General features: G+C 43.5%; 1 protein-coding gene across 1 annotated transcript in view; it reads left to right on the top strand.

The window, feature by feature from the left end:
• The window catches only part of LOC115203418 (ADAMTS-like protein 3), a 189,669-nt gene that overhangs the window by 161,963 nt on the left and 3,025 nt on the right, over positions 1-24,681 (top strand). The window contains exons 8-14 of the mRNA XM_029768103.1: positions 6,438-6,512; positions 9,483-9,640; positions 10,954-11,065; positions 11,675-11,813; positions 12,009-12,059; positions 12,943-13,153; positions 22,906-23,053. Of these exons, the coding sequence (XP_029623963.1) occupies positions 6,438-6,512; positions 9,483-9,640; positions 10,954-11,065; positions 11,675-11,813; positions 12,009-12,059; positions 12,943-13,153; positions 22,906-23,053 (894 nt within the window). The remainder of the gene's footprint in view (positions 1-6,437; positions 6,513-9,482; positions 9,641-10,953; positions 11,066-11,674; positions 11,814-12,008; positions 12,060-12,942; positions 13,154-22,905; positions 23,054-24,681) is intronic.

Consider the following 24,681-nt stretch of genomic DNA (forward strand, 5'->3'; position numbering starts at 1 on the left):
CTCTCTCTCTCTTCTCTCTCTACCCTCTCCATCTCTCTATCTCTCTCTCTCTCTCTCTCCTCTCTCTCTCTCCCCCCTCCATCTCTCTCTCTCTCTCTCTCTCTCCTCTCTCTCTCTCTACCCCTCCATCTCTCTCCCCATCAGCTTCCTCCACCTCTCTAGTGGTTTGGGCGCTACAGGCCCTTATTTTTCAGGATAATCCAGGGCACCCGGTGCTAAGGACTCTTGGCCTGTGTGTGTAGGTGAGTGTGTAGGTGTGTATGTGTGTGGGCACATGTGCATACGTGTTGTGAACTTGCGTGCAAGAGTGTATGCGTATGTGTTTTTGCGAGCGTGTGTGTGTGTGTGTGTGTGTGTGTGTGTGTGTGTGTGTGTGTGTGTGTGTCTGGACTCGGGATAGAGTCATTCTCTCCTCTTTATTAATCTACTGTAAAAGCTCCTAATGAGGAACTGGCAGTTCTGCTTCATTCCTCAGAGCTCACTCTGCACACTCACTGCATCAGCATTCCCAACCAAAGGAAAATATCGAAATATGCAGAGAGCGTTTCCACTCTGATTCGGACATTGATTTCGTATCTCTACTCAGCACTGGAAAACTAAACCTCAGAGCAACACTATGAGTCTGAGTGGAATGTAATATGCCCCAGTGACACACACACACACACACACACACACACACACACACACACACACACACACACACACACACACACACACACACACACACACACACACACACACACACAAACACACACACACACACACACACACAGAAAGCATGACATAGCACGTTAGTTTATTGTGATCCTTTATTTCTGATTGTGAATAGTGTGTATCAGTTGTTGTGTCTGGAATATGCTTAAAGCCAAAGCGCCCGTGCCAGAAGTACTCCAATGTATCGGCGAGTCGATGAAAGATCAGCCTAAACCAAGCTCATAACAGAGTACCTCCATGTTTCACTGTTCACTCATTTGTTTGGGAGGACAGTCACTTAAAAAAAAAAGTCATTTCAGACAATTGAACAAACTCTGGAATGGACTTTTCATTACCATAATAAAATCGGAGACTTACCGATTCTCTTTCCATATATGATTACTTTGGTGGGAGTCCAGCGGTGCTTAATTGTTAAAAGGAGTGTCCCAGTACTACGTCCCAAATGGCACCCTATTCCCTATATAGTGCACTACTTTAGACCAGGGCCCATAGGGCTTTGATAAATAGCAGTGCACTATGTAGGGAATAGGGTACCATTTGGGATGTAGTTCTAGTGTTGCCAGAGGGAAAAGTAGATTTCTCAAACAGCGGAAAATAGCATTAGCACTCCACTTGTCTATAAACCTCTCGCCTCGTTAGAACAGAAGACTCGCCCCTCTCAGCCACAGGCTTGGAGAAAAACTTGTATTATGAAAAAGGCAAGTGTCTGAAAAGGCAGCACTTTAGCAGGGGAACACATTTGGCACGGGTTCTACTGAAATGAAAGAGGTCTATCGTACGCTTATCAGGCTGGATATTGAGGTGTGTGTGTGTGTGTGTGTGTGTGTGTGTGTGTGTGTGTGTGTGTGTGTGTGTGTGTGTGTGTGTGTGTGTGTGTGTGCGTGCGCGTGTGTGTGTGTGCATGTTTATATGTTTTTAGCTGTACATGACATTAAACGCTGTGACATTTTAGGAGACATGTGGATGTGCTCACTACTACTTCACTGTAGCACACTAAAACATACAGTGCATTCGTAAAGTATTCAGACCCCTTCCCTTTTTCCATATTTTGTTAGGCTACAGCCTTATTCTAAATTCATCAATCTACGCACAATACCCCATAATAACAAAGTGAAAACAGATTTTTAGACAAAAGAGGATGACGAGGAGGCGCAGTGATGAATCTGACAATGAGGTCTGACAGTCTACCTCTCTCGCTCTCTCTTTTTCTCTCTCTTTCTCTTTCTCTCGCTCTCTCTCTCTCGCTCTTTCTCTCTCTCACTCTCTCTCTTTCTCTTTCTCTCGCTTTCTCTCTTTCTCTCTCTCTTTCTCTCTTGCTCTCGCTCTTTCTCGCTCTCTCTTTCTCTCCCTCTCCCTCTCTGCCCTGTGCCCCAGTCATGTGACTTCCAGATGGTGAAGATGACCCAGAGTGATGTAACCCTCCCCCTTCATCACCATCCTCCCTCCTCCTCCCCATCACCCTCAGGCACCCATTCCCCCTCTCCCCCCTTCATCACCATCCTCCCTTCCCATCACCCTCAGGCACTGCACCCAATCCTCCTCTCCCCCCTTCATCACCAACCTCCCTTGCCCTCCCCCATCAACCTCAGGCACTGCACCCAATCCTCCTCTCCCCCCTTTATCACAATCCTCCCTTTCCCTCCCCCATCACGCTCAGGCACTGCACCCAATCCCCCTCTCCCCCTCCCCCTAAAAAAACGTAGAACTTATTTACATAAGTATTCAGACCCTTTGCTATCAGCTCAGGTGCATCCTGTTTCCATTGATCATCCTTGAGATGTTCCTACAACTTGATTGGAGTCCACCTGTGGTCAATTTAATTGATTGGACATGATTTGGAAAGGCACACACCTGTCTATATAAGGTCCCACAGTTGACAGTGCATGTCACAGCAAAAAACAAGATTGAACTCTTTGGCCTGAATGCCAAGTGTCACATCTGGATTCAACCTGACACCATTCCTACAATGAAGCATGGTGGTGGCAGCATCATGCTGTGGGGATGTTTTTCAGCAGCAGAAACTGGGGGACTAGTCAGGCTTGAGGGCAAGATGAACGGAGAAAAGTACAGAGAGATCCTTGATGAAAACCTGCTCCAGTGCGCTCAGCACCTCAGACTGGGGTGAAGGTTCACCTTCCAACAGGACAACGACCCTAAGCACATAGCCAAGACAATGAAGGAGTGGCTTCAGGACAAGTCTCTGAATGTTCTTGAGTGGCCCAGCCAGAGCCCGGACTTTAACTCAATCAAAAATCTCTGGAGAGACATCCAACCAGACAGAGCTTGAGAGGATCTGCAGAGAAGAATGGGAGAAACTCCCCAAATACGGGTGTGCCAAGCTTGTAGCGTCATACCCAAGAAGACTGGAAGTTGTATTCGCTACAAAAGGGGCTTCAACAAAGTACTGAGTAAAGGGTCTGAATACTTATGTAAATGTCATATTTGTGATATATTTGTTATAAATGAGCAAAAATGTCTAAAAACATGTTTTTGTTTTGTCGTTATGATGTATTGTGTGTAGATTGATGAGTTTAAAAAAAAGAGTGGGGAGAACCGAGGAGGAAACGTTCACACACATATTCTGTGCCACTTGTACTTTACCTGTGAGAGGTTTACAGTATAGAGACACTGGGTGGGGCTTGGAGGGGGGGTTGTTAACGTGACTGTCACAAGGTGTTTCTACAGTAGATATCAGATGTTATTACCTGGTTGGAGGGGGTTGTTAACGTGACTGTCACAAGGTGTTTCTACAGTAGATATCAGATGTTATTACCTGGTTGGAGGGGGGGGTGTTAACGTGACTGTCACAAGGTGTTTCTACAGTAGATATCAGATGTTATTACCTGGTTGGAGGGGGTTGTTAACGTGACTGTCACAAGGTGTTTCTACAGTAGATATCAGATGTTATTACCTGGTTGGAGGGGTGGGTGTTAACGTGACTGTCACAAGGTGTTTCTACAGTAGATATCAGATGTTATTACCTGGTTGGAGGGGGTGTTAACGTGACTGTCACAAGGTGTTTCTACAGTAGATATCAGATGTTATTACCTGGTTGGAGGGGGGGGGGGTGTTAACGTGACTGTCACAAGGGGTTTCTACAGTAGATATCAGATGTTATTACCTGGTTGGAGGGGGGGGTGTTAACGTGACTGTCACAAGGTGTTTGTACAGTAGATATCAGATGTTATTACCTGGTTGGAGGGGGTGTTAACGTGACTGTCACAAGGTGTTTCTACAGTAGATTTCAGATGTTATTACCTGGTTGGAGGGGGGTGTTAACGTGACTGTCACAAGGTGTTTCTACAGTAGATATCAGATGTTATTACCTGGTTGGAGGGGGGGGGTGTTAATGTGACTGTCACAAGGTGTTTCTACAGTAGATATCAGATGTTATTACCTGGTTGGAGGGGGTTGTTAACGTGACTGTCACAAGGTGTTTCTACAGTAGATATCAGATGTTATTACCTGGTTGGAGGGGGGGGGGTGTTAACGTGACTGTCACAAGGTGTTTCTACAGTAGATATCAGATGTTATTACCTGGTTGGAGGGGGTTGTTAACGTGACTGTCACAAGGTGTTTCTACAGTAGATATCAGATGTTATTACCTGGTTGGAGGGGGGGGGGGGTGTTAACGTGACTGTCACAAGGTGTTTCTACAGTAGATATCAGATGTTATTACCTGGTTGGAGGGGGGGGGGGGTGTTAACGTGACTGTCACAAGGTGTTTCTACAGTAGATATCAGATGTTATCACCTGGTTGGAGGGGGGGGGAGTGTTAACGTGACTGTCACAAGGTGTTTCTACAGTAGATATCAGATGTTATCACCTGGTTGGAGGAGTTGGGGGTGTTAACGTGACTGTCACAAGGTGTTTCTACAGTAGATATCAGATGTTATCACCTGGTTGGAGGGGTGGGTGGTGTTAACGTGACTGTCACAAGGTGTTTCTACAGTAGATATCAGATGTTATCACCTGGTTGGAGGGGGGGGGGTGTTAACGTGACTGTCACAAGGTGTTTCTACAGTAGATATCAGATGTTATTACCTGGTTTATCTCTACACACACACACACACACACACACACACACACACACACACACACACACACACACACACACACACACACACACACACACACACACAAACCCTTCTTGCCTAACCTTATATTTGCCTGCTATGGGAGGTCATGCTATATTGGACACATATTCTACTGTACATGTCGCTGTTGTTCTTCTGTTTTCACATTAACACATTTAGAATTGGCACATTGCAGACTGCAGAGGGAGAAATATGGGTTATCATTTTACCTCTCTGGTTTGTAAACTCAGTTTCCATGTTGCTCCTTGGAAGAACATTCCTTTTCACAGTCTTAGTCTATGTCCCAAATGGCACCCCATTCCTGTATAGTACACTACTTTTGACCAGGGCCCCTAAGCTGTCACTTGGGACTCAAATTCTGACAATGCTTTCACCGTCCAACGGTTACTCCAGGTTTTTCAACACTGTGAATTCTCAAGATACATCACAGATACATTATTTCATTCCACTTTGAAACAAAATAGTTTCGACACAGTTCTATTTCACCTCATAAAATTTGTTGTCATATTTTTGTTTTACATTAACTGTATGCTTAAGTGGTTTCTGGAGGTGTTTCAACAGTTTGACTTGTTTCAACACACTTTCTTTTGGCCTCACCAACCCCCTTCGTTGATAAGACACTGAAGGTCAGTATGATCTGCCAACTGAAGTAGAACTCCTACACGCTGCCTGTGTCCCAAAAGGGCACCTTATTCCCTACATGACAGAGCCCTATGGGGGCCCCGTCAAAGGTAGTGCACAATATAGGGAATAGGGTACAATTTAGGACCGGCCCAACTTTATTTACTGATGTTCATGTTGAGATCTGAAGCCAAAAGGAGTTCGTTGTTCAAATCAACTGAAACAGGGAGGAAACAGTCACGCCAGCTGGATAATAAGAACAGGTAAAGATTACTTCATTTGTTTACCCTAAAAGGAAAAGAAACCTGCAGACTGCTCTTGCTCCTATCACTTACAAGCTTTTTAATTTTCTCACTTTATTAAAGCTTAGGTGTCAGCCTCTTGGCCTTCAGCAAAAGCTCTGACGAAGAGGAAGACACGTCAGCTTTAATAAGATAAGTGATACGAGGAAGAGCTATGTGTGGGATGTCTCTTTGAAGTTATCACATTATTCCCACACCTGCAACAAGAACTCAGGAGTGAGAGTGCTATCTACCCAACAGCTTAGTGGACAATTGTTACACTCTCAGAAATGACAGATGTGTCGTGTTTAGAGACCATCTGTTAATTACGTCTGTATCTGCCGTATCTATTTCCAGATTAACTAAGCGTTTATTATTTTAGGACATTTAGTGTATTGTATTCTAAGAGTGTCTTTTATGTATTCTGGGGACATTTTATGTGATGACATTGTTTGTATTGTGGAGACATTTCTGTGTATTGTGCTGACATTTTAAGTATACTGTGGCAATTGTATGTATTCAGGAATTTGGTGCATTGTGAGTATATTTTGGTGTATTGTGGGTACATTTTGGTTTAATGTGGAAACAAACTGGAATTTGGTGTATTTTGGGACATTTGATGTATTGTGCTGACATTGTGGTGTATTGTGAGGACATTTGGGGTATTGTGGAGACATTTTGGTATTTGTTGAGTAGTCAAAATAAAATCTCCTTTGTCCTACAGCTGTGAAGACAGTGCTGGAAGTCCCCTTGGGAAGCAGGAGTTTGAGAGTCAGCTCCAAGGGACCTGATGTCATAGGTGAGTACTTCACTGTTCAAGGGGCCTGTCCAACCTGCACACAAACACACACACACACACACACACAAACAACCACACGCACTTTCTCTTGGTCTCTCTTTCTCGCTAAACATCTGGGCTAACAAATGTTCTTCTGGCAGCTGATCAATGCTAGTGATTTATAGCGGAAGTCATCACGCTATGTCTAACTCTGCCCAGCACTGTGAGAATCACATACCACACTGACAACGCTCAGCTGAAATATAGATGTGATCAACCTATGAGCCACTCTGATATGTGCGCACACACACACACACACACACACACACACACACACACACACACACACAGGCAAGTAGAAACTCAAACACACACTTGCAGGTAGAGACGCAGACATGCACACACATGTGCGAAGAAAAACACACACACACACACACACGTCATGCTTTGCTATTCAAGAATGTTCAGAGATTCCAGAATGTTCCAATAAGGTTCTAAAAAGCAGTGCTGATAGAGGGAGAGAGTGAGAAAGATGGAGGCAGAGTTCTCTCCTCTCCTCTCTGTTGGCTTGTGTTGGGAGCTCATGCATTTCAGATTTATGAGATGTATTTCCTATATGTGTGTGTGTGTGTGTGTGTGTGTGTGTGTGTGTGTGTGTGTGTGTGTGTGTGTGTGTGTGTGTGTGTCTCTGATTCCACAGGAGACATGGCTAACTCCAGCTGCCTCGTTGGTGGCCAACATCATAATACACCCATACAACTCCACATGTTTAAGTGGATGTGTGTTTTGTCAGATGTTTCAAAACAAGGGTTTGGAGTGACCTTCAAATTACTTTAACAGATCATTTATCAACTATCAGGAGACTAGCGAGGCCGACGTGGAGAAGGAAAAGAACAGTGACGTAAAAAAGCAGAAAAGGAGAGCAGAGTAAAACCCGGTAAAGGAGAGCAGAGTAAAACCCGGTAAAGGAGAGCAGAGTAAAACCCAGAAAAGGAGAGCAGAGTAAAACCCGGTAAAGGAGAGCCGAGTAAAACCCGGTAAAGGAGAGCAGAGTAAAACCCAGAAAAGGAGAGCAGAGTAAAACCCAGAAAAGGAGAGCAGAGTAAAACCCGGTAAAGGAGAGCCGAGTAAAACCCGGTAAAGGAGAGCAGAGTAAAACCCAGAAAAGGAGAGCAGAGTAAAACCCGGTAAAGGAGAGCAGAGTAAAACCCAGAAAAGGAGAGCAGAGTAAAACCCAGAAAAGGAGAGCAGAGTAAAACCCAGAAAAGGAGAGCAGAGTAAAACCCGGTAAAGGAGAGCAGAGTAAAACCCGGTAAAGGAGAGCCGAGTAAAACCCGGTAAAGGAGAGCAGAGTAAAACCCGGTAAAGGAGAGCAGAGTAAAACCCGGTAAAGGAGAGCAGAGTAAAACCCGGTAAAGGAGAGCAGAGTAAAACCCAGAAAAGGAGAGCAGAGTAAAACCCAGAAAAGGAGAGCAGAGTAAAACCCGGTAAAGGAGAGCCGAGTAAAACCCGGTAAAGGAGAGCAGAGTAAAACCCGGTAAAGGAGAGCAGAGTAAAACCCGGTAAAGGAGAGCAGAGTAAAACCCGGTAAAGGAGAGCAGAGTAAAACCCAGAAAAGGAGAGCAGAGTAAAACCCGGTAAAGGAGAGCAGAGTAAAACCCGGTAAAGGAGAGCAGAGTAAAACCCGGTAAAGGAGAGCAGAGTAAAACCCAGAAAAGGAGAGCAGAGTAAAACCCGGTAAAGGAGAGCAGAGTAAAACCCGGTAAAGGAGAGCAGAGTAAAACCCGGTAAAGGAGAGCAGAGTAAAAGCTGATTTGAGAAATGTAAAGCCTCTGGAACCCAGCTTCAAGTTCACAAACTCTACTGAAACAAAATATTGTTAGGAGCGGTTTGAGAGAAGTGGTATCATATTTTCACCTTGGGGCTTTTCTTAAAAGGCTATTTGGCTTACAAATGGCTTATTTTTTAATATGGCAAAGGGCTACATTGTGGTTAATTATTTCAAGTTGTGAAATTCCAAATTCTCATTTGTGATGTACTGTATAATTGATGTTGAAAATACATTAAACACGCCTGGGCCTTTCCAGAAACATTTGTTGAACGTGAATTGAGAGTTTGTTGAAATGTTAGTGATTTCATTCATCTCTAATGTAAAACATTTTTTGGAAGACGTTTGAATCTTCCCCCTCATAAAAGATTTTGTGAGAAACACATATGTTAGAGAAAGACAAATAAAGAGAGGGGGGGATGACAAGAAGAACGGCCGATGCTGTGCCGTGGGACAGATGAATATGATTATGTCTCTACCAGAAATTACTCTATCAAATTCACTGTTTATTTTCTCACACCCACTCAGTCGTTTGGCCAATAGACATTCAAAGAGTCACACATCAATGACTGTCATTGGAGATGATGAAGTCTATATTGTTAAATCTTTTTAATATTAAACTGTTAGCATCGTGACCTTTATCTTAGCCTTGGTGTATTGGGTCCATATTCATAAAGCGTCTAAGAGTAGGAGTGCTGATCTAGGATCAGGTCCCCGTTGCCCATATAAATCTTATGCATTGTGATCTAGAAGGAGAAACTAATCCCAGCACTCCTACTCCGATACGCTTTATGAATATGGGCACTGGTCCGTTCACACACACACACACACACACACACACACACACACACACACACACACACACACACACACACACACACACACACACACACACACACACACACACACAGTGGTTAAAACCAGTCTGAGTGATCTACATCAACACCGTTATCAACTGTTCTTGGTGTGAGGAGTACTGCTGATGAACTTTATACATCCAGATTTACCTCATTATGTCTTTGTGTGTGTCTCTTTCTCTCTCTGTCTGTCTCTGTCTCTCTCTCCCTCAATCTCTCCCCCTCTCTCATTCTCTCTTCTGTCTCTCTCCCCCTTTCTCTCCCTCAATCTCTCTCTCTCGTTCTCGCTCTCTCTCTCTCCTGCAGTAATCGAGACCCAGTCTCTGCAGGGTCGTAAAGAGGAGCACAGTCTGGTCTCTCCTGGTTCCTACCTCATCGGTAACACCACCGTGGACTACCAGAAAGGGACAGACAGACAGACGCTCAGGACACAAGGACCTCTGGGAGCCGATTACATCATCAAGGTGACACGAGGAAGAGGCGCTGAGTCAGTGGCCTGGAGGCAAACGTTAATCCTACCTACCTATCTAGGATCAGATTAGCCCATCTCAAGTAATGATCTTAACATAAGGGGGATCAAACATATCTGATCCTGTATCAGTAGTTATAATGGAAATGTCTACCTACATCATTCATGAGGGAAACGCCTACCTACATCATCCAAGAGTCATTTCTCAATTTCTCTCATGATTCTGACAGTCTTTTTTGTGTTCTTAGATGTTGTAATCTGAGTAACCATATCAATATTGTTTTTGTAAATGACCATTATTTTACATCCACTCATGTCAAAATACTGAACAGATTGATGACAATTTTGTAGAGAAAGCCCTTGCCAATACATACACATTGCATGTTAGTGAAGTATGCTGATTACACCCACAAAGTAAGCTTGCATCCCAAATCACACCCTATTCCCTTTGTAGTGCACTACCGTTGACCTAGTGCACTTTGAAGTAGTGCACTGTAGGGAATAGGGTTCCATTTGGGACACTACCAAAGCTCTCTCCCATGTCATTGAGGTTATCAAAGCATTGCACAAACATGACACGACTCCCATTTCTGTGGCAATAAAACACTGTGTCATGGCTCTCCTAATCATCATCATCATCGTTAGCGTTATCTTCATCATGATCATCATAGTCTGAAAATCAGGCCCTGTGTGTATTCCATAGCAGACACTAGTATGTAGGCCTAGGCTGCCTGCTAAATGGCGCCCTTTTCCCTTTTTAGTCCACAACTTGTAAAATGAGTGCACTATAAAGGTAAAAGGGTTCCGCTGTCTTTCACATGGAACCAATGACGTAATGACATAATATAGGATTTGGACCGGCGCCTACAGCGTCGGCGATGTAAATGAACTACACATACCCACATCACAAATGTTTAGTTTAGAAAATAACTTTTACTTTCATCTGATGTTACCAAATCCTTGTTTATTCAATGTGATTATTAATGTTGAAATAATTCATTTGAATAAAGGGATACTAGAAGTGAGTGTGGTCCAAATGCTTGATTGCGAGACGTTCTTCTGATGAATGTTTTGTATGAAAATGAGGATTTGGTTGGTTCTAGTTGGCACCAGAGTCTGTTCAGACATTGAGTTTTACGACTTTATACACTGAGTTCTAAGGCCAGTGACTGAGTTTGAGTCTTAAATCTCAATAATCTTTCTAAACATGTCTAGATCTCTAGACATCTTTAGATATCAATGTGTGAGTGCGTGCACGTGATTGTGTGAGTGTGCGTCTGTGTCTAACAGTGTGTGTGTTCTCTCCAGGTTAAATATGCTGCTCCCAGGGACACGATGGTCCAGTTCCTGTTCTATCAACCAATCAGGTACCAGTGGCGAGAGACTGACTTCTTCCCCTGCTCTGTCACCTGTGGAGGAGGTGAGACTGACCCCAGATCAGCTCTTATTGAGACTGTTGGTTTCAACTATTATTTAAAGTTTATGATTGAACCCAGATAGTTCTTATAGAGATTGTTCTTGTTGCCAGCAATAGCTTTGACTGAACCGGGATCAGCTCTTATAGAGACTGTTGAAGCCAGCTATTAGTTAAAGTTTATGACTGAACCCAGATCAGCCCTTATAGAGATGGTTCTTGTTGCCAGCTAAAGCTGTATGACTGAACCCAGATCAGCTCTTATATGTGTCAAAGCTGGAGAGATGTTGATGAGGCTTGAGATATGATTGAGCAAAACGTTAGCCCAGTATTAACCAAATGTTTATCCAATGTTTTCCATTTCATACATTCAATTTATATTTTGTTTACATTTTGGTTGCTGTATTATGAGGCAATGCAGCCGATTGTGAATGACCCAACGTGTCTGTGTTTTAGTTTCCTTTCATGTTTCTTCCCAAAACAGACATTGAGACAAACATTTGAAGGGCCCAAAATGAACCCATTGCCCACCAAATGTTAGTCAATAAATGTAAGTCCAATGTTTGCTTTCAATCCTATTCATTGCTGACCTTGATGGTTTCTGTCTGTTGCCAGGTTACCAGCTGAACTCAGCAGAGTGCACAGACATCAGGTCCAGTCAGGTGTTACCAGAGCACCACTGTAACAGCTACCCTGAGAACACCAAACCCACGCCCAAACTCAAGGAGTGCAACATGGACCTCTGTCCTGAGAGGCATGTACATGTACCGATCACAATGGTTGCCCTCTGGGCCCTGGTCAAAAGCAGTGCACCATGTAGAATTGGGAGCCATTTGGGACACACCCTATTCTGTTTCCTGTCGTGGATGTGCATGTGAAGGCTGTATAGGAAACATGGTTCCTCTGAATGGTCATGGTGACCTGGCGTCTTCCTCTTTCTCTTCTCTAGTGATGGCTTCATAGAGGTGATGCCTTATGACCACTTTCAGCCTCTGCCACGGTGAGTGACCATCATAGTCTATCACAGAGCCTGTACTACTGTAGTACCCTGGACAGGACACTAGTCTATCACAGAGCCTGTACTACTGTAGTACCCTGGACAGGACACTAGTCTATCACAGGGCCTGTACTACTGTAGTACCCTGGACAGGACACTAGTCTATCACAGAGCCTGTACTACTGTAGTACCCTGGATAGGACACTAGTCTATCACAGAGCCTGTACTACTGTAGTACCCTGGACAGGAGACTAGTCTATCACAGGGCCTGTACTACTGTAGTACCCTGGACAGGACACTAGTCTATCACAGGGCCTGTACTACTGTAGTACACCCCCTGGACAGGACACTAGTCTATCACAGAGCCTGTACTACTGTAGTACCCTGGACAGGACACTAGTCTATCACAGAGCCTGTACTACTGTAGTACCCTGGACAGGACACTAGTCTATCACAGGGCCTGTACTACTGTAGTACCCTGGACAGGACACTAGTCTATCACAGGGCCTGTACTACTGTAGTACACCCCCTGGACAGGACACTAGTCTATCACAGAGCCTGTACTACTGTAGTACCCTGGACAGGACACTAGTCTATCACAGAGCCTGTACTACTGTGGTACAGTGACATTATTATTACTGTCAGTAACAAGAGAGGACTTGTCAAACATCTGCTGAGCATATATATTCTTCCTACATCTTTGTGTGGTTACAAATACATCTCATTCTATTCCGTATGTCCCTGTGTTCTGTGTTATGCCTATACTATGTCACTGAATTAAGTGTCACAGATAGTCACAACCATGTTATAGCTGTGTTAGCTATGCTATGTCACTGTATAAAGCATCATAAAGAGTTATACGTATCTTATTGCTGTTTCTCCCCAGGTGGGAGCAGGGTCCCTGGACAGAGTGTTCAGTATTGTGTGGGGAGAGCGGCGGGCTGCAGGAGCGCAGCGTGGTGTGTGTTGAGGACGACGCCCACGGACAGATCACTCAGGTGGAGGAGTGGAAATGCACACACTCCCCTCGGCCAATCACGCAGCAGAGCTGCAACAGCTTCACCTGCCCACAGTGGGTTGCCATGGAGTGGTCTCAGGTGAGCCAACAAGTGAAAACATCTAATCAACGTTTATTGATCGCGTACACAGTTTAGCAGGTGTTATAGTGGGTACAGCGAAATGCTTATGTTACTAGCTTCTAACAATGTAGTAAAATGTCTAAAATTAAAATGTTTAAAAAAAAAAATAATAATAAAGAACGGCGGGACGAATCTGATTACCCAAATAGCACTGCAGCAGTAATGAAATGCAATCTATACGTATGTAAACCAGGATCATTTACACAGGATCAGCTAAGAACTATATGTATATGTATAGCAGTAGATATTCTAGAGCAATCTCTGTCAAACATCCAGTATAGAAATAAAGATGCAGTGTAGCTAAAATTCAGTGTACAGTATTATAAATAATATGATACAGTATTTACAGTATTTACCAGTGTTTCAATGTCTCTATAGCATGCGACAGCAGTGTTGGCAGTGTGTGTCTGAGTATGTGAGTGTGTGTGTGTGTATCTAATGATCTGATGGTCTGGTAATAGAAGCTGTTCAACAGTCTGATGGTCTGGTGATAGAAGCTGTTCAACAGTCTGATGGTCTGGTGATAGAAGCTGTTCAACAGTCTGATGGTCTGGTGATAGAAGCTGTTCAACAGTCTGATGGTTTGGTGATAGAAGCTGTTCAACAGTCTGATGGTAATAGAAGCTGTTCAACAGTCTGATGATCTGGTGATAGAAGCTGTTCAACAGTCTGATGGTCTGGTAATAGAAGCTGTTCAACAGTCTGATGGTCTAGTGAAAGAAGCTGTTCAACAGTCTGATGGTCTGGTAATAGAAGCTGTTCAACAGTCTGATGGTCTGGTGATAGAAGCTGTTCAACAGTCTGATGGTCTGGTGATAGAAGCTGTTCAACAGTCTGATGGTTTGGTGATAGAAGCTGTTCAACAGTGTGATGGTAATAGAAGCTGTTCAACAGTCTGATGGTCTGGTAATAGAAGCTGTTCAACAGTCTGATGGTCTGGTAATAGAAGCTGTTCAACAGTCTGATTGTCTGGTGGTCTGGTAATAGAAGCTGTTCAACAGCCTGATGGTTTGGTAATAGAATCTGTTCAACAGTCTGATTGTCTGGTGGTCTGGTAATAGAAGCTGTTCAACAGTCTGATGGTCTGGTGATAGAAGCTGTTCAACAGTCTGATGGTAATAGAAGCTATTCAACAGTCTGATGGTAATAGAAGCTGTTCAACAGTCTGATGGTAATAGAAGCTGTTCAACAGTCTGATGGTAGTAGAAGCTGTTCAACAGTCTGATGGTCTGGTGATAGAAACTGTTCAACAGTCTGATGGTCTGGTGATAGAAGCTGTTCAACAGTCTGATGGTCTGGTGATAGAAGCTGTTCAACAGTCTGATGGTGATAGAAGCTGTTCAACAGTCTGATGGTAATAGAAGCTGTTCAACAGTCTGATGGTCTGGTAATAGAAGCTGTTCAACAGCCTGATGGTCTGGTAATAGAAGCTGTTCAACAGTCTGATTGTCTGGTGGTCTGGTAATAGAAGCTGTTCAACAGCCTGATGGTAATAGAAGCTGTTCAACAGTCTGATGGTCTGATGGTCTGGTAATAGAAGCTGTTCAACAGTCTGATGGTAATAGAAGCTGTTCAACAGTCTGATGGTCTGGTGATAGAAACTGTTCAACAGTCTGATGGTCTGGTAATAGAAGCTGTTCAACAGTCTGATGGTAATAGAAGCTGTTTAACATTCTGATGGTCTAGTGATAGAAGCTGTTCAACAGTCTGATGGTGATAGAAGCTGTTCAACAGTCTAATGGTCTGGTAATAGAAGCTGTTCAAGAGTCTGATGGTCTCGTGATAGAAGCTGTACAACAGTCCGATGGTCTGGTGAAAGAAGCTGTTCAACAGTCTGATGGTCTGGTGATAGAAGCTGTTCAACAGTCTGATGGTCTGGTGATGGAAGCTGTTCAACATTCTGGTGGTCTGGTGATAGAAGCTGTTCAACAGTCTGATGGTCTGGTAATAGAAGCTGTTCAACAGTCTGATGGCTTGTAATAGAAGCTGTTCAACAGTCTGATGGCAATAGAAGCTGTTCAACAGTTTGATGGTCTGGTGATAGAAGCTGTTCAACAGTTTGATGGTCTGGTGATAGAAGCTGTTCAACAGTCTGATGGTCTTGTGATAGAAGCTATTCAACAGTCTGATGGTAATAGAAGTTGTTCAACAGTCTGATGGTCTGGTGATAGAAGCTGTTCAACAGTCTGATGGTCTGGTGATAGAAGCTGTTCAACAGTCTGATGGTCTGGTGATAGAAGCTGTTCAACGGTCTGATTATCTGGTGATAGAAGGTGTTCAACAGTCTGATGGTAATAGAATCTGTTCGACAGTCTGTTAGTCTTGTAATAGAAGCTGTTTAACATTCTGATGGTCTAGTGATAGAAGCTGTTCATCAGTCTGAAGGTCTGTGATAGAAGGTATTCAACAGTCTGATGGTCTGGTGATAGAAGCTGTTCATCAGTCTGAAGGTCTGTGATAGAAGCTGTTCAACAGTCTGATGGTCTGGTAATAGAAGCTATTCAAATGTCTGATGGTGATAGAAGCTTTTCAACAGTCTGATGGTAATAGAAGCTGTTCAACAGTGATAGTCTTGTAATAGAAGCTGTTCAACAATCTGATGGTAATGGAAGCTGTTCAACAGTCTGATTGTCTGGTAATAGAAGCTGTTCAACAGTCTGATGGTAATATAATCTTTTCAACAGTCTGTTAGTCTTGTAATAGAAGCTGTTCAACAGTCTGATGGTGATAGAAGCTGTTCAACAGTTTGATGGTCTTGTGATAGCAGCTGTTCAACAGTCTGATGGTAATAGAATCTGTTCAACAGTCTGATGGTCTGGTAATAGAAGCTGTTCAACAGTCTGATTGTCTGGTGATAGAAGCTGTTCAACAGTCTGATGGTCTGGTGATAGAAGCTGTTCAACAGTCTGATGGTAATAGAAGCTGTTCAACAGTCTGATGGTCTGGTGATAGAAGCTGTTCAACAGTCTGATGGTAATAGAAGCTGTTCAACAGTCTGATGGTAATAGAAGCTGTTCAACAGTCTGATTGTCTGGTAATAGAAGCTGTTCAACAGTCTGATGGTCTGGTAATAGAAGCTGTTTAACAGTCTGATGGTCTGGTGATAGAAGCTGTTCAACAGTCTGATGGTCTGGTGATAGAAGCTGTTCAACAGTCTGATGGTCTGGTATTTGAAGCTGTTCAACAGCCTGATGGTCTGGTGATAGAATCTGTTCAACAGTCTGATGGTAATAGAAGCTGTTCAACAGTCTGATGGTAATAGAAGCTGTTCAACATTCTGATGGTCTAGTGATAGAAGCTGTTCAACAGTCTGATGGTAATATAAGCTGTTCAACAGTCTGATGGTCTGGTGACACAGAGAAAAAAAAAAAAAAAATGTAAAAAAATGTATGAAATTGTATGAAATGTATGCATTCACTACTGTAAGTCGCTCTGGATAAGAGCGTCTGCTAAATGACTAAAATGTAAATGTAAAAAAATGGTGATAGAAGCTGTTCAACAGCCTGATGGTCTGGTGATAGAAGCTGTTCAACAGTCTGATGGTCTTATGGTCTGGTTATAGAAGCTGTTCAACAGTCTGATGGTCTTATGGTCTGGTTATAGAAGCTGTTCAACAGTCTGATGGTCTTATGGTCTGGTTATAGAAGCTGTTCAACAGTCTGATGGTCTTATGGTCTGGTGATAGAAGCTGTTCAACAGCCTGATGGTCTTATGGTCTGGTTATAGAAGCTGTTCAACAGTCTGATGGTCTTATGGTCTGGTGATAGAAGCTGTTCAACAGCCTGATGGTGATAGAAGCTGTTTAACATTCTGATGGTCTGGTGATAGAAGCTGTTCAACAGTCTGATGGTCTGGTGATAGAAGCTGTTCAACAGCCTGATGGTCTTATGGTCTGGTGATAGAACCTGTTCAACAGTCTGATGGTGATAGAAGCTGTTTAACATTCTGATGGTCTAGTGATAGAAGCTGTTCAACAGTCTGATGGTCTGGTGATAGAAGTTGTTCAACAGCCTGATGGTCTGGTAATAGAAGCTGTTCAACAGTCTGATGGTGATAGAAGCTGTTTAACATTCTGAATGTCTAGTGATATAAGCTGTTCAACAGTCTGATGGTCTGGTGATAGAAGCTGTTCAACAGCCTGATGTTCTGGTGATAGAAGCTGTTCAACAGTCTGATGGTCTGGTAATAGAAGCTGTTCAACAGTCTGATGGTCTTATGGTCTGGTTATAGAAGCTGTTCAACAGTCTGATGTTCTGGTGATAGAAGCTGTTTAACTGTCTGATGGTCTGGTGATAGAAGCTGTTCAACAGTCTGATGGTAATAGAAGCTGTTTAACATTCTGATGGTCTAGTGATAGAAGCTGTTCAACAGTCTGATGGTGATAGAAGCTGTTCAACAGTCTAATGGTCTGGTAATAGAAGCTGTTCAAGAGTCTGATGGTCTCGTGATAGAAGCTGTACAACAGTCCGATGGTCTGGTGAAAGAAGCTGTTCAACAGTCTGATGGTCTGGTGATAGAAGCTGTTCAACAGTCTGATGGTCTGGTGATGGAAGCTGTTCAACATTCTGGTGGTCTGGTGATAGAAGCTGTTCAACAGTCTGATGGTCTGGTAATAGAAGCTGTTCAACAGTCTGATGGCTTGTAATAGAAGCTGTTCAACAGTCTGATGGCAATAGAAGCTGTTCAACAGTTTGATGGTCTGGTGATAGAAGCTGTTCAACAGTTTGATGGTCTGGTGATAGAAGCTGTTCAACAGTCTGATGGTCTTGTGATAGAAGCTATTCAACAGTCTGATGGTAATAGAAGTTGTTCAACAGTCTGATGGTCTGGTGATAGAAGCTGTTCAACAGTCTGATGGTCTGGTGATAGAAGCTGTTCAACAGTCTGATGGTCTGGTGATAGAAGCTGTTCAACGGTCTGATTATCTGGTGATAGAAGGTGTTCAACAGTCTGATGGTAATAGAATCTGTTCGACAGTCTGTTAGTCTTGTAATAGAAGCTGTTTAACATTCTGATGGTCTAGTGATAGAAGCTGTTCATCAGTCTGAAGGTCTGTGATAGAAGGTATTCAACAGTCTGATGGTCTGGTGATAGAAGCTGTTCATCAGTCTGAAGGTCTGTGATAGAAGCTGTTCAACAGTCTGATGGTCTGGTAATAGAAGCTATTCAAATGTCTGATGGTGATAGAAGCTTTTCAACAGTCTGATGGTAATAGAAGCTGTTCAACAGTGATAGTCTTGTAATAGAAGCTGTTCAACAATCTGATGGTAATGGAAGCTGTTCAACAGTCTGATTGTCTGGTAATAGAAGCTGTTCAACAGTCTGATGGTAATATAATCTTTTCAACAGTCTGTTAGTCTTGTAATAGAAGCTGTTCAACAGTCTGATGGTGATAGAAGCTGTTCAACAGTTTGATGGTCTTGTGATAGCAGCTGTTCAACAGTCTGATGGTAATAGAATCTGTTCAACAGTCTGATGGTCTGGTAATAGAAGCTGTTCAACAGTCTGATTGTCTGGTGATAGAAGCTGTTCAACAGTCTGATGGTCTGGTGATAGAAGCTGTTCAACAGTCTGATGGTAATAGAAGCTGTTCAACAGTCTGATGGTCTGGTGATAGAAGCTGTTCAACAGTCTGATGGTAATAGAAGCTGTTCAACAGTCTGATGGTAATAGAAGCTGTTCAACAGTCTGATTGTCTGGTAATAGAAGCTGTTCAACAGTCTGATGGTCTGGTAATAGAAGCTGTTTAACAGTCTGATGGTCTGGTGATAGAAGCTGTTCAACAGTCTGATGGTCTGGTGATAGAAGCTGTTCAACAGTCTGATGGTCTGGTATTTGAAGCTGTTCAACAGCCTGATGGTCTGGTGATAGAATCTGTTCAACAGTCTGATGGTAATAGAAGCTGTTCAACAGTCTGATGGTAATAGAAGCTGTTCAACATTCTGATGGTCTAGTGATAGAAGCTGTTCAACAGTCTGATGGTAATATAAGCTGTTCAACAGTCTGATGGTCTGGTGACACAGAAAAAAAAAAAAAATGTAAAAAAATGTATGAAATTGTATGAAATGTATGCATTCACTACTGTAAGTCGCTCTGGATAAGAGCGTCTGCTAAATGACTAAAATGTAAATGTAAAAAAATGGTGATAGAAGCTGTTCAACAGCCTGATGGTCTGGTGATAGAAGCTGTTCAACAGTCTGATGGTCTTATGGTCTGGTTATAGAAGCTGTTCAACAGTCTGATGGTCTTATGGTCTGGTTATAGAAGCTGTTCAACAGTCTGATGGTCTTATGGTCTGGTTATAGAAGCTGTTCAACAGTCTGATGGTCTTATGGTCTGGTGATAGAAGCTGTTCAACAGCCTGATGGTCTTATGGTCTGGTTATAGAAGCTGTTCAACAGTCTGATGGTCTTATGGTCTGGTGATAGAAGCTGTTCAACAGCCTGATGGTGATAGAAGCTGTTTAACATTCTGATGGTCTGGTGATAGAAGCTGTTCAACAGTCTGATGGTCTGGTGATAGAAGCTGTTCAACAGCCTGATGGTCTTATGGTCTGGTGATAGAACCTGTTCAACAGTCTGATGGTGATAGAAGCTGTTTAACATTCTGATGGTCTAGTGATAGAAGCTGTTCAACAGTCTGATGGTCTGGTGATAGAAGTTGTTCAACAGCCTGATGGTCTGGTAATAGAAGCTGTTCAACAGTCTGATGGTGATAGAAGCTGTTTAACATTCTGAATGTCTAGTGATATAAGCTGTTCAACAGTCTGATGGTCTGGTGATAGAAGCTGTTCAACAGCCTGATGTTCTGGTGATAGAAGCTGTTCAACAGTCTGATGGTCTGGTAATAGAAGCTGTTCAACAGTCTGATGGTCTTATGGTCTGGTTATAGAAGCTGTTCAACAGTCTGATGTTCTGGTGATAGAAGCTGTTTAACTGTCTGATGGTCTGGTGATAGAAGCTGTTCAACAGTCTGATGGTCTGGTATTAGAAGCTGTTCAACAGTCTGATGGTAATATAAGCTGTTCAACAGTCTGATGGTCTGGTGATAGAAGCTGTTCAACAGCCTGATGTTCTGGTAATAGAAGCTGTTCAACAGTCTGATGGTCTGGTAATAGAAGCTGTTCAACAGTCTGATGGTCTTATGGTCTGGTTATAGAAGCTGTTCAACAGTCTTATGTTCTGGTGATAGAAGCTGTTTAACTGTCTGATGGTCTGGTGATAGAAGCTGTTCAACAGTCTGATGGTCTGGTATTAGAAGCTGTTCAACAGTCTGATGGTAATATAAGCTGTTCAACAGTTTGATGGTCTGGTGATAGAAGCTGTTCAACAGCCTGATGGTCTTATGGTCTGGTTAAAAAAGCTGTTCAACAATCTGATGGTCTTATGGTCTGGTAATAGAAGCTGTTCAACAGTCTGATGGTAATAGAAGCTGTTCAACAGTCTGATGGTCTGGTGATAGAAGCTGTTCAACAGTCTGATGGTCTGGTGATAGAAGCTGTTCAACAGTCTGATGGTCTGGTAATAGAAGCTGTTCAACAGTCTGATGGTCTGGTGATAGAAGCTGTTCAACAGTCTGATGGTCTGGTGATAGAAGCTGTTCAACAGTCTGATGGTCTGGTAATAGAAGCTGTTCAACAGTCTGATGGTAATATAAGCTGTTCAACAGTCTGATGGTCTGGTGATAGAAGCTGTTCAACAGCCTGATGGTCTTATGGTCTGGTTATAGAAGCTGTTCAACAGTCTGATGGTCTTATTTTCTGGTAATAGAAGCTGTTCAACAGTCTGATAGTCTGGTGATAGAAGCTGTTCAACAGTCTGATGGTCTGGTGATAGAAGCTGTTCAACAGTCTGATGGTCTGGTGATAGAAGCTGTTCAACAGTCTGATGGTAATAGAAGCTGTTCAACAGTCTGATGGTCTGGTAATAGAAGCTGTTCAACAGTCTGATGGTCTGGTGATAGAAGCTGTTCAACAGCCTGATGGTCTTATGGTCTGGTTAAAAAAGCTGTTCAACAATCTGATGGTCTTATGGTCTGGTAATAGAAGCTGTTCAACAGTCTGATGGTCTGGTGATAGAAGCTGTTCAACAGTCTGATGGTCTGGTGATAGAAGCTGTTCAACAGTCTGATGGTCTGGTAATAGAAGCTGTTCAACAGTCTGATGGTAATATAAGCTGTTCAACAGTCTGATGGTCTGGTGATAGAAGCTGTTCAACAGCCTGATGGTCTTATGGTCTGGTTATAGAAGCTGTTCAACAGTCTGATGGTCTTATTTTCTGGTAATAGAAGCTGTTCAACAGTCTGATAGTCTGGTGATAGAAGCTGTTCAACAGTCTGATGGTCTGGTGATAGAAGCTGTTCAACAGTCTGATGGTCTGGTGATAGAAGCTGTTCAACAGTCTGATGGTAATAGAAGCTGTTCAACAGTCTGATGGTCTGGTAATAGAAGCTGTTCAACAGTCTGATGGTCTGGTGATAGAAGCTGTTCAACAGTCTGATGGTAATATAAGCTGTTCAACAGTCTGATGGTCTGGTAATAGAAGCTGTTCAACAGTCTGATGGTCTGGTGATAGAAGCTGTTCAACAGCCTGATGGTCTGGTGATAGAAGCTGTTCAACAGTCTGATGGTCTGGTAATAGAAGCTGTTCAACAGTCTGATGGTAATATAAGCTGTTCAACAGTCTGATGGTCTGGTGATAGAAGCTGTTCAACAGCCTGATGGTCTTATGGTCTGGTTATAGAAGCTGTTCAACAGTCTGATGGTCTTATGGTCTGGTTATAGAAGCTGTTCAACAGTCTGATGGTCTGGTAATAGAAGCTGTTCAACAGTCTGATGGTCTTATGGTCTGGTAATAGAAGCTGTTCAACAGTCTGATGGTAATATAAGCTGTTCAACAGTCTGATGGTCTGGTGATAGAAGCTGTTCAACAGCCTGATGGTCTTATGGTCTGGTAATAGAAGCTGTTCAACAGTCTGATGGTCTGGTAATAGAAGCTGTTCAACAGTCTGATGGTCTTATGGTCTCGTAATAGAAGCTGTTCAACAGTCTGATGGTAATAGAAACTGTTCAACAGTCTGATGGTCTGGTGATAGAAGCAGTTTTTTTGTCTCTGGGTCTTAGCCGTGATGCACCTGTACTGACTCCTTCTGTCAGACGGTAGCCAAATTAACAGTCCTTGGCTCAGGTGGATTGGGTCCTTAATGGTCTTCTTGGCCTTCCATTGACACCGAATGCTGTAGTTTCCCTGGAGGGAAGGCAGCTGCCATGCAGCCCGACAGAATGCGCTCAATGGTGCATCTGTAGATGTTTGTGAGGGTCTTAGGGGCCACGCCAAATTTTTTCAGCCGCCTGAGGTTGTAGAGGTGCCTTCTTCACCATGATGTCGGTGTGACGAGACCTTTTCAGGTCCTCAATGATGTGCACACAGAAGAACTTGAAGCCACTGCCTCTGTTAATTGGCTACAAGCCTCTGTAAACTGGCTATGAAGCCTCTATGAACTGGCCATGAAGCCTCTATGAACTGGCTGTATGTGGTAAGAACAGGAGCATATGTGCATATAACATATACAATTAATATAAAGTCAGTATTACGTTTATATAAACTGGTGGTTGGTTATAGTGTGTGCTATTGTAACTGTGTGTGTGTGTGTGTGTGTGTGTGTGTGTGTGTGTGTGTGTGTGTGTGTGTGTGTGTGTGTGTGTTTTTCAGTGCACAGTGACGTGTGGCCGTGGGTTGCGGTACAGAGTGGTCCTGTGTATTGACCACAGGGGACAGCACACTGGTGGCTGTAACACATCCCTCAAACCACATATCAAAGAAGACTGCCTGGTACCTGTCGCATGCCACAAACCCAGAGGTACAGTATCCACTGTGTCTGTGTTTATGTGTGTGTCCCCCTGTCTACATACAACTAGTACTGTCAGCCTCCCCTGTCTACATACAGCTAGTACTGTCAGCCTCCCCTGTCTAAATACAGCTAATACTGTCAGCCTCCCCTGTCTACATACAACTAGTACAGTCAGCCTCCCCCTGTCTACATACAGCTAAGACTGTCAGCCTACCCCTGTCGACATACAGCTAATACTGAAAGCCTCCCCATGTCGATATACAGCTAATACTGACAGCCTCCCCATATCAACATACAGTTAGTACTGTCAGTCTCCCCCTATCTACATACAACTTGTACTGTCAGCATCCCCCTATCCACATACAGCTAATACTGTCAGCCTCCCCGTCTGCATACAGCTTTGACAGTCAGCCTCTCCCTGTCGACATACAGCTAATACTGTCAGCCTCCCCCTGTCGACATACAGCTAATACTGACAGCCTCTCCCTGTCGACATACAGCTAATACTGTCAGCCTCCCCCTGTCGACATACAGCTAATACTGACAGCCTCCCCATGTCAACATACAGCTAATACTGTCAGAATCCCCCTGTCGACATACAGCTAATACTGACAGCCTCCCCCTGTCTACAAACAGCTAATACTGTCAGCCTCCCCCTGTCTACAAACAGCTAATACTGTCAGCCTCCCCCTGTCGACATACAGCTAATACTGACAGCCTCCCCATGTCAACATACAGCTAATACTGTCAGCATCCCCCTGTCGACATACAGCTAATACTGACAGCCTCCCCCTGTCTACATACAGCTAATACTGTCAGCCTCCCCATATCAACATACAGTTAGTACTGTCAGCCTCCCCCTGTCTACATACAGCTAAGACTGTCAACCTCCCCCTGTCAACATACAACTAATACTGACAGCCTCTCCTTGTCAACATACAGATATTACTGTCAGCCTCCCCCTGTTTACATAAAGCTAATACTGTCAGCCTCCCCCTGTCTACATACAGCTAATACTGTCAGCCTCCCCCTGTCAACATACAGCTAATACTGACAGCCTCCCCATGTCAACATACAGCTAATACTGTCAGCATCCCCCTGTCGACATACAGCTAATACTGACAGCCTCCCCCTGTCTACATACAGCTAATACTGTCAGCCTCCCCATATCAACATACAGTTAGTACTGTCAGCCTCCCCCTGTCTACATACAGCTAAGACTGTCAACCTCCCCCGTCAACATACAACTAATACTGACAGCCTCTCCTTGTCAACATACAGATATTACTGTCAGCCTCCCCCTGTTTACATAAAGCTAATACTGTCAGCCTCCCCCTGTCTACATACAGCTAATACTGTCAGCCTCCCCCTGTCAACATACAGCTAAAACTGACAGCCTCCCTCTGTCGACATACAGCTAATACTGTCAGCCTCCCCCTGCCAACATACAGCTAATACTGTCAGCCTCCCTCTGTCGACATACAGCTAATACTGTCAGCCTCCTCCTGTCAACATACAGCTAAAACTGACAGCCTCCCTCTGTCGACATACAGCTAAAACTGTCAGCCTCCCCCTGCCAACATACAGCTAATACTGTCAGCCTCCCCTGTCGACATACAGCTAAGATTGACAGCCTC

This window comes from Salmo trutta, chromosome 12 (genome assembly GCF_901001165.1).
Source record: "Salmo trutta chromosome 12, fSalTru1.1, whole genome shotgun sequence".
Taxonomy (NCBI): domain Eukaryota; kingdom Metazoa; phylum Chordata; class Actinopteri; order Salmoniformes; family Salmonidae; genus Salmo; species Salmo trutta.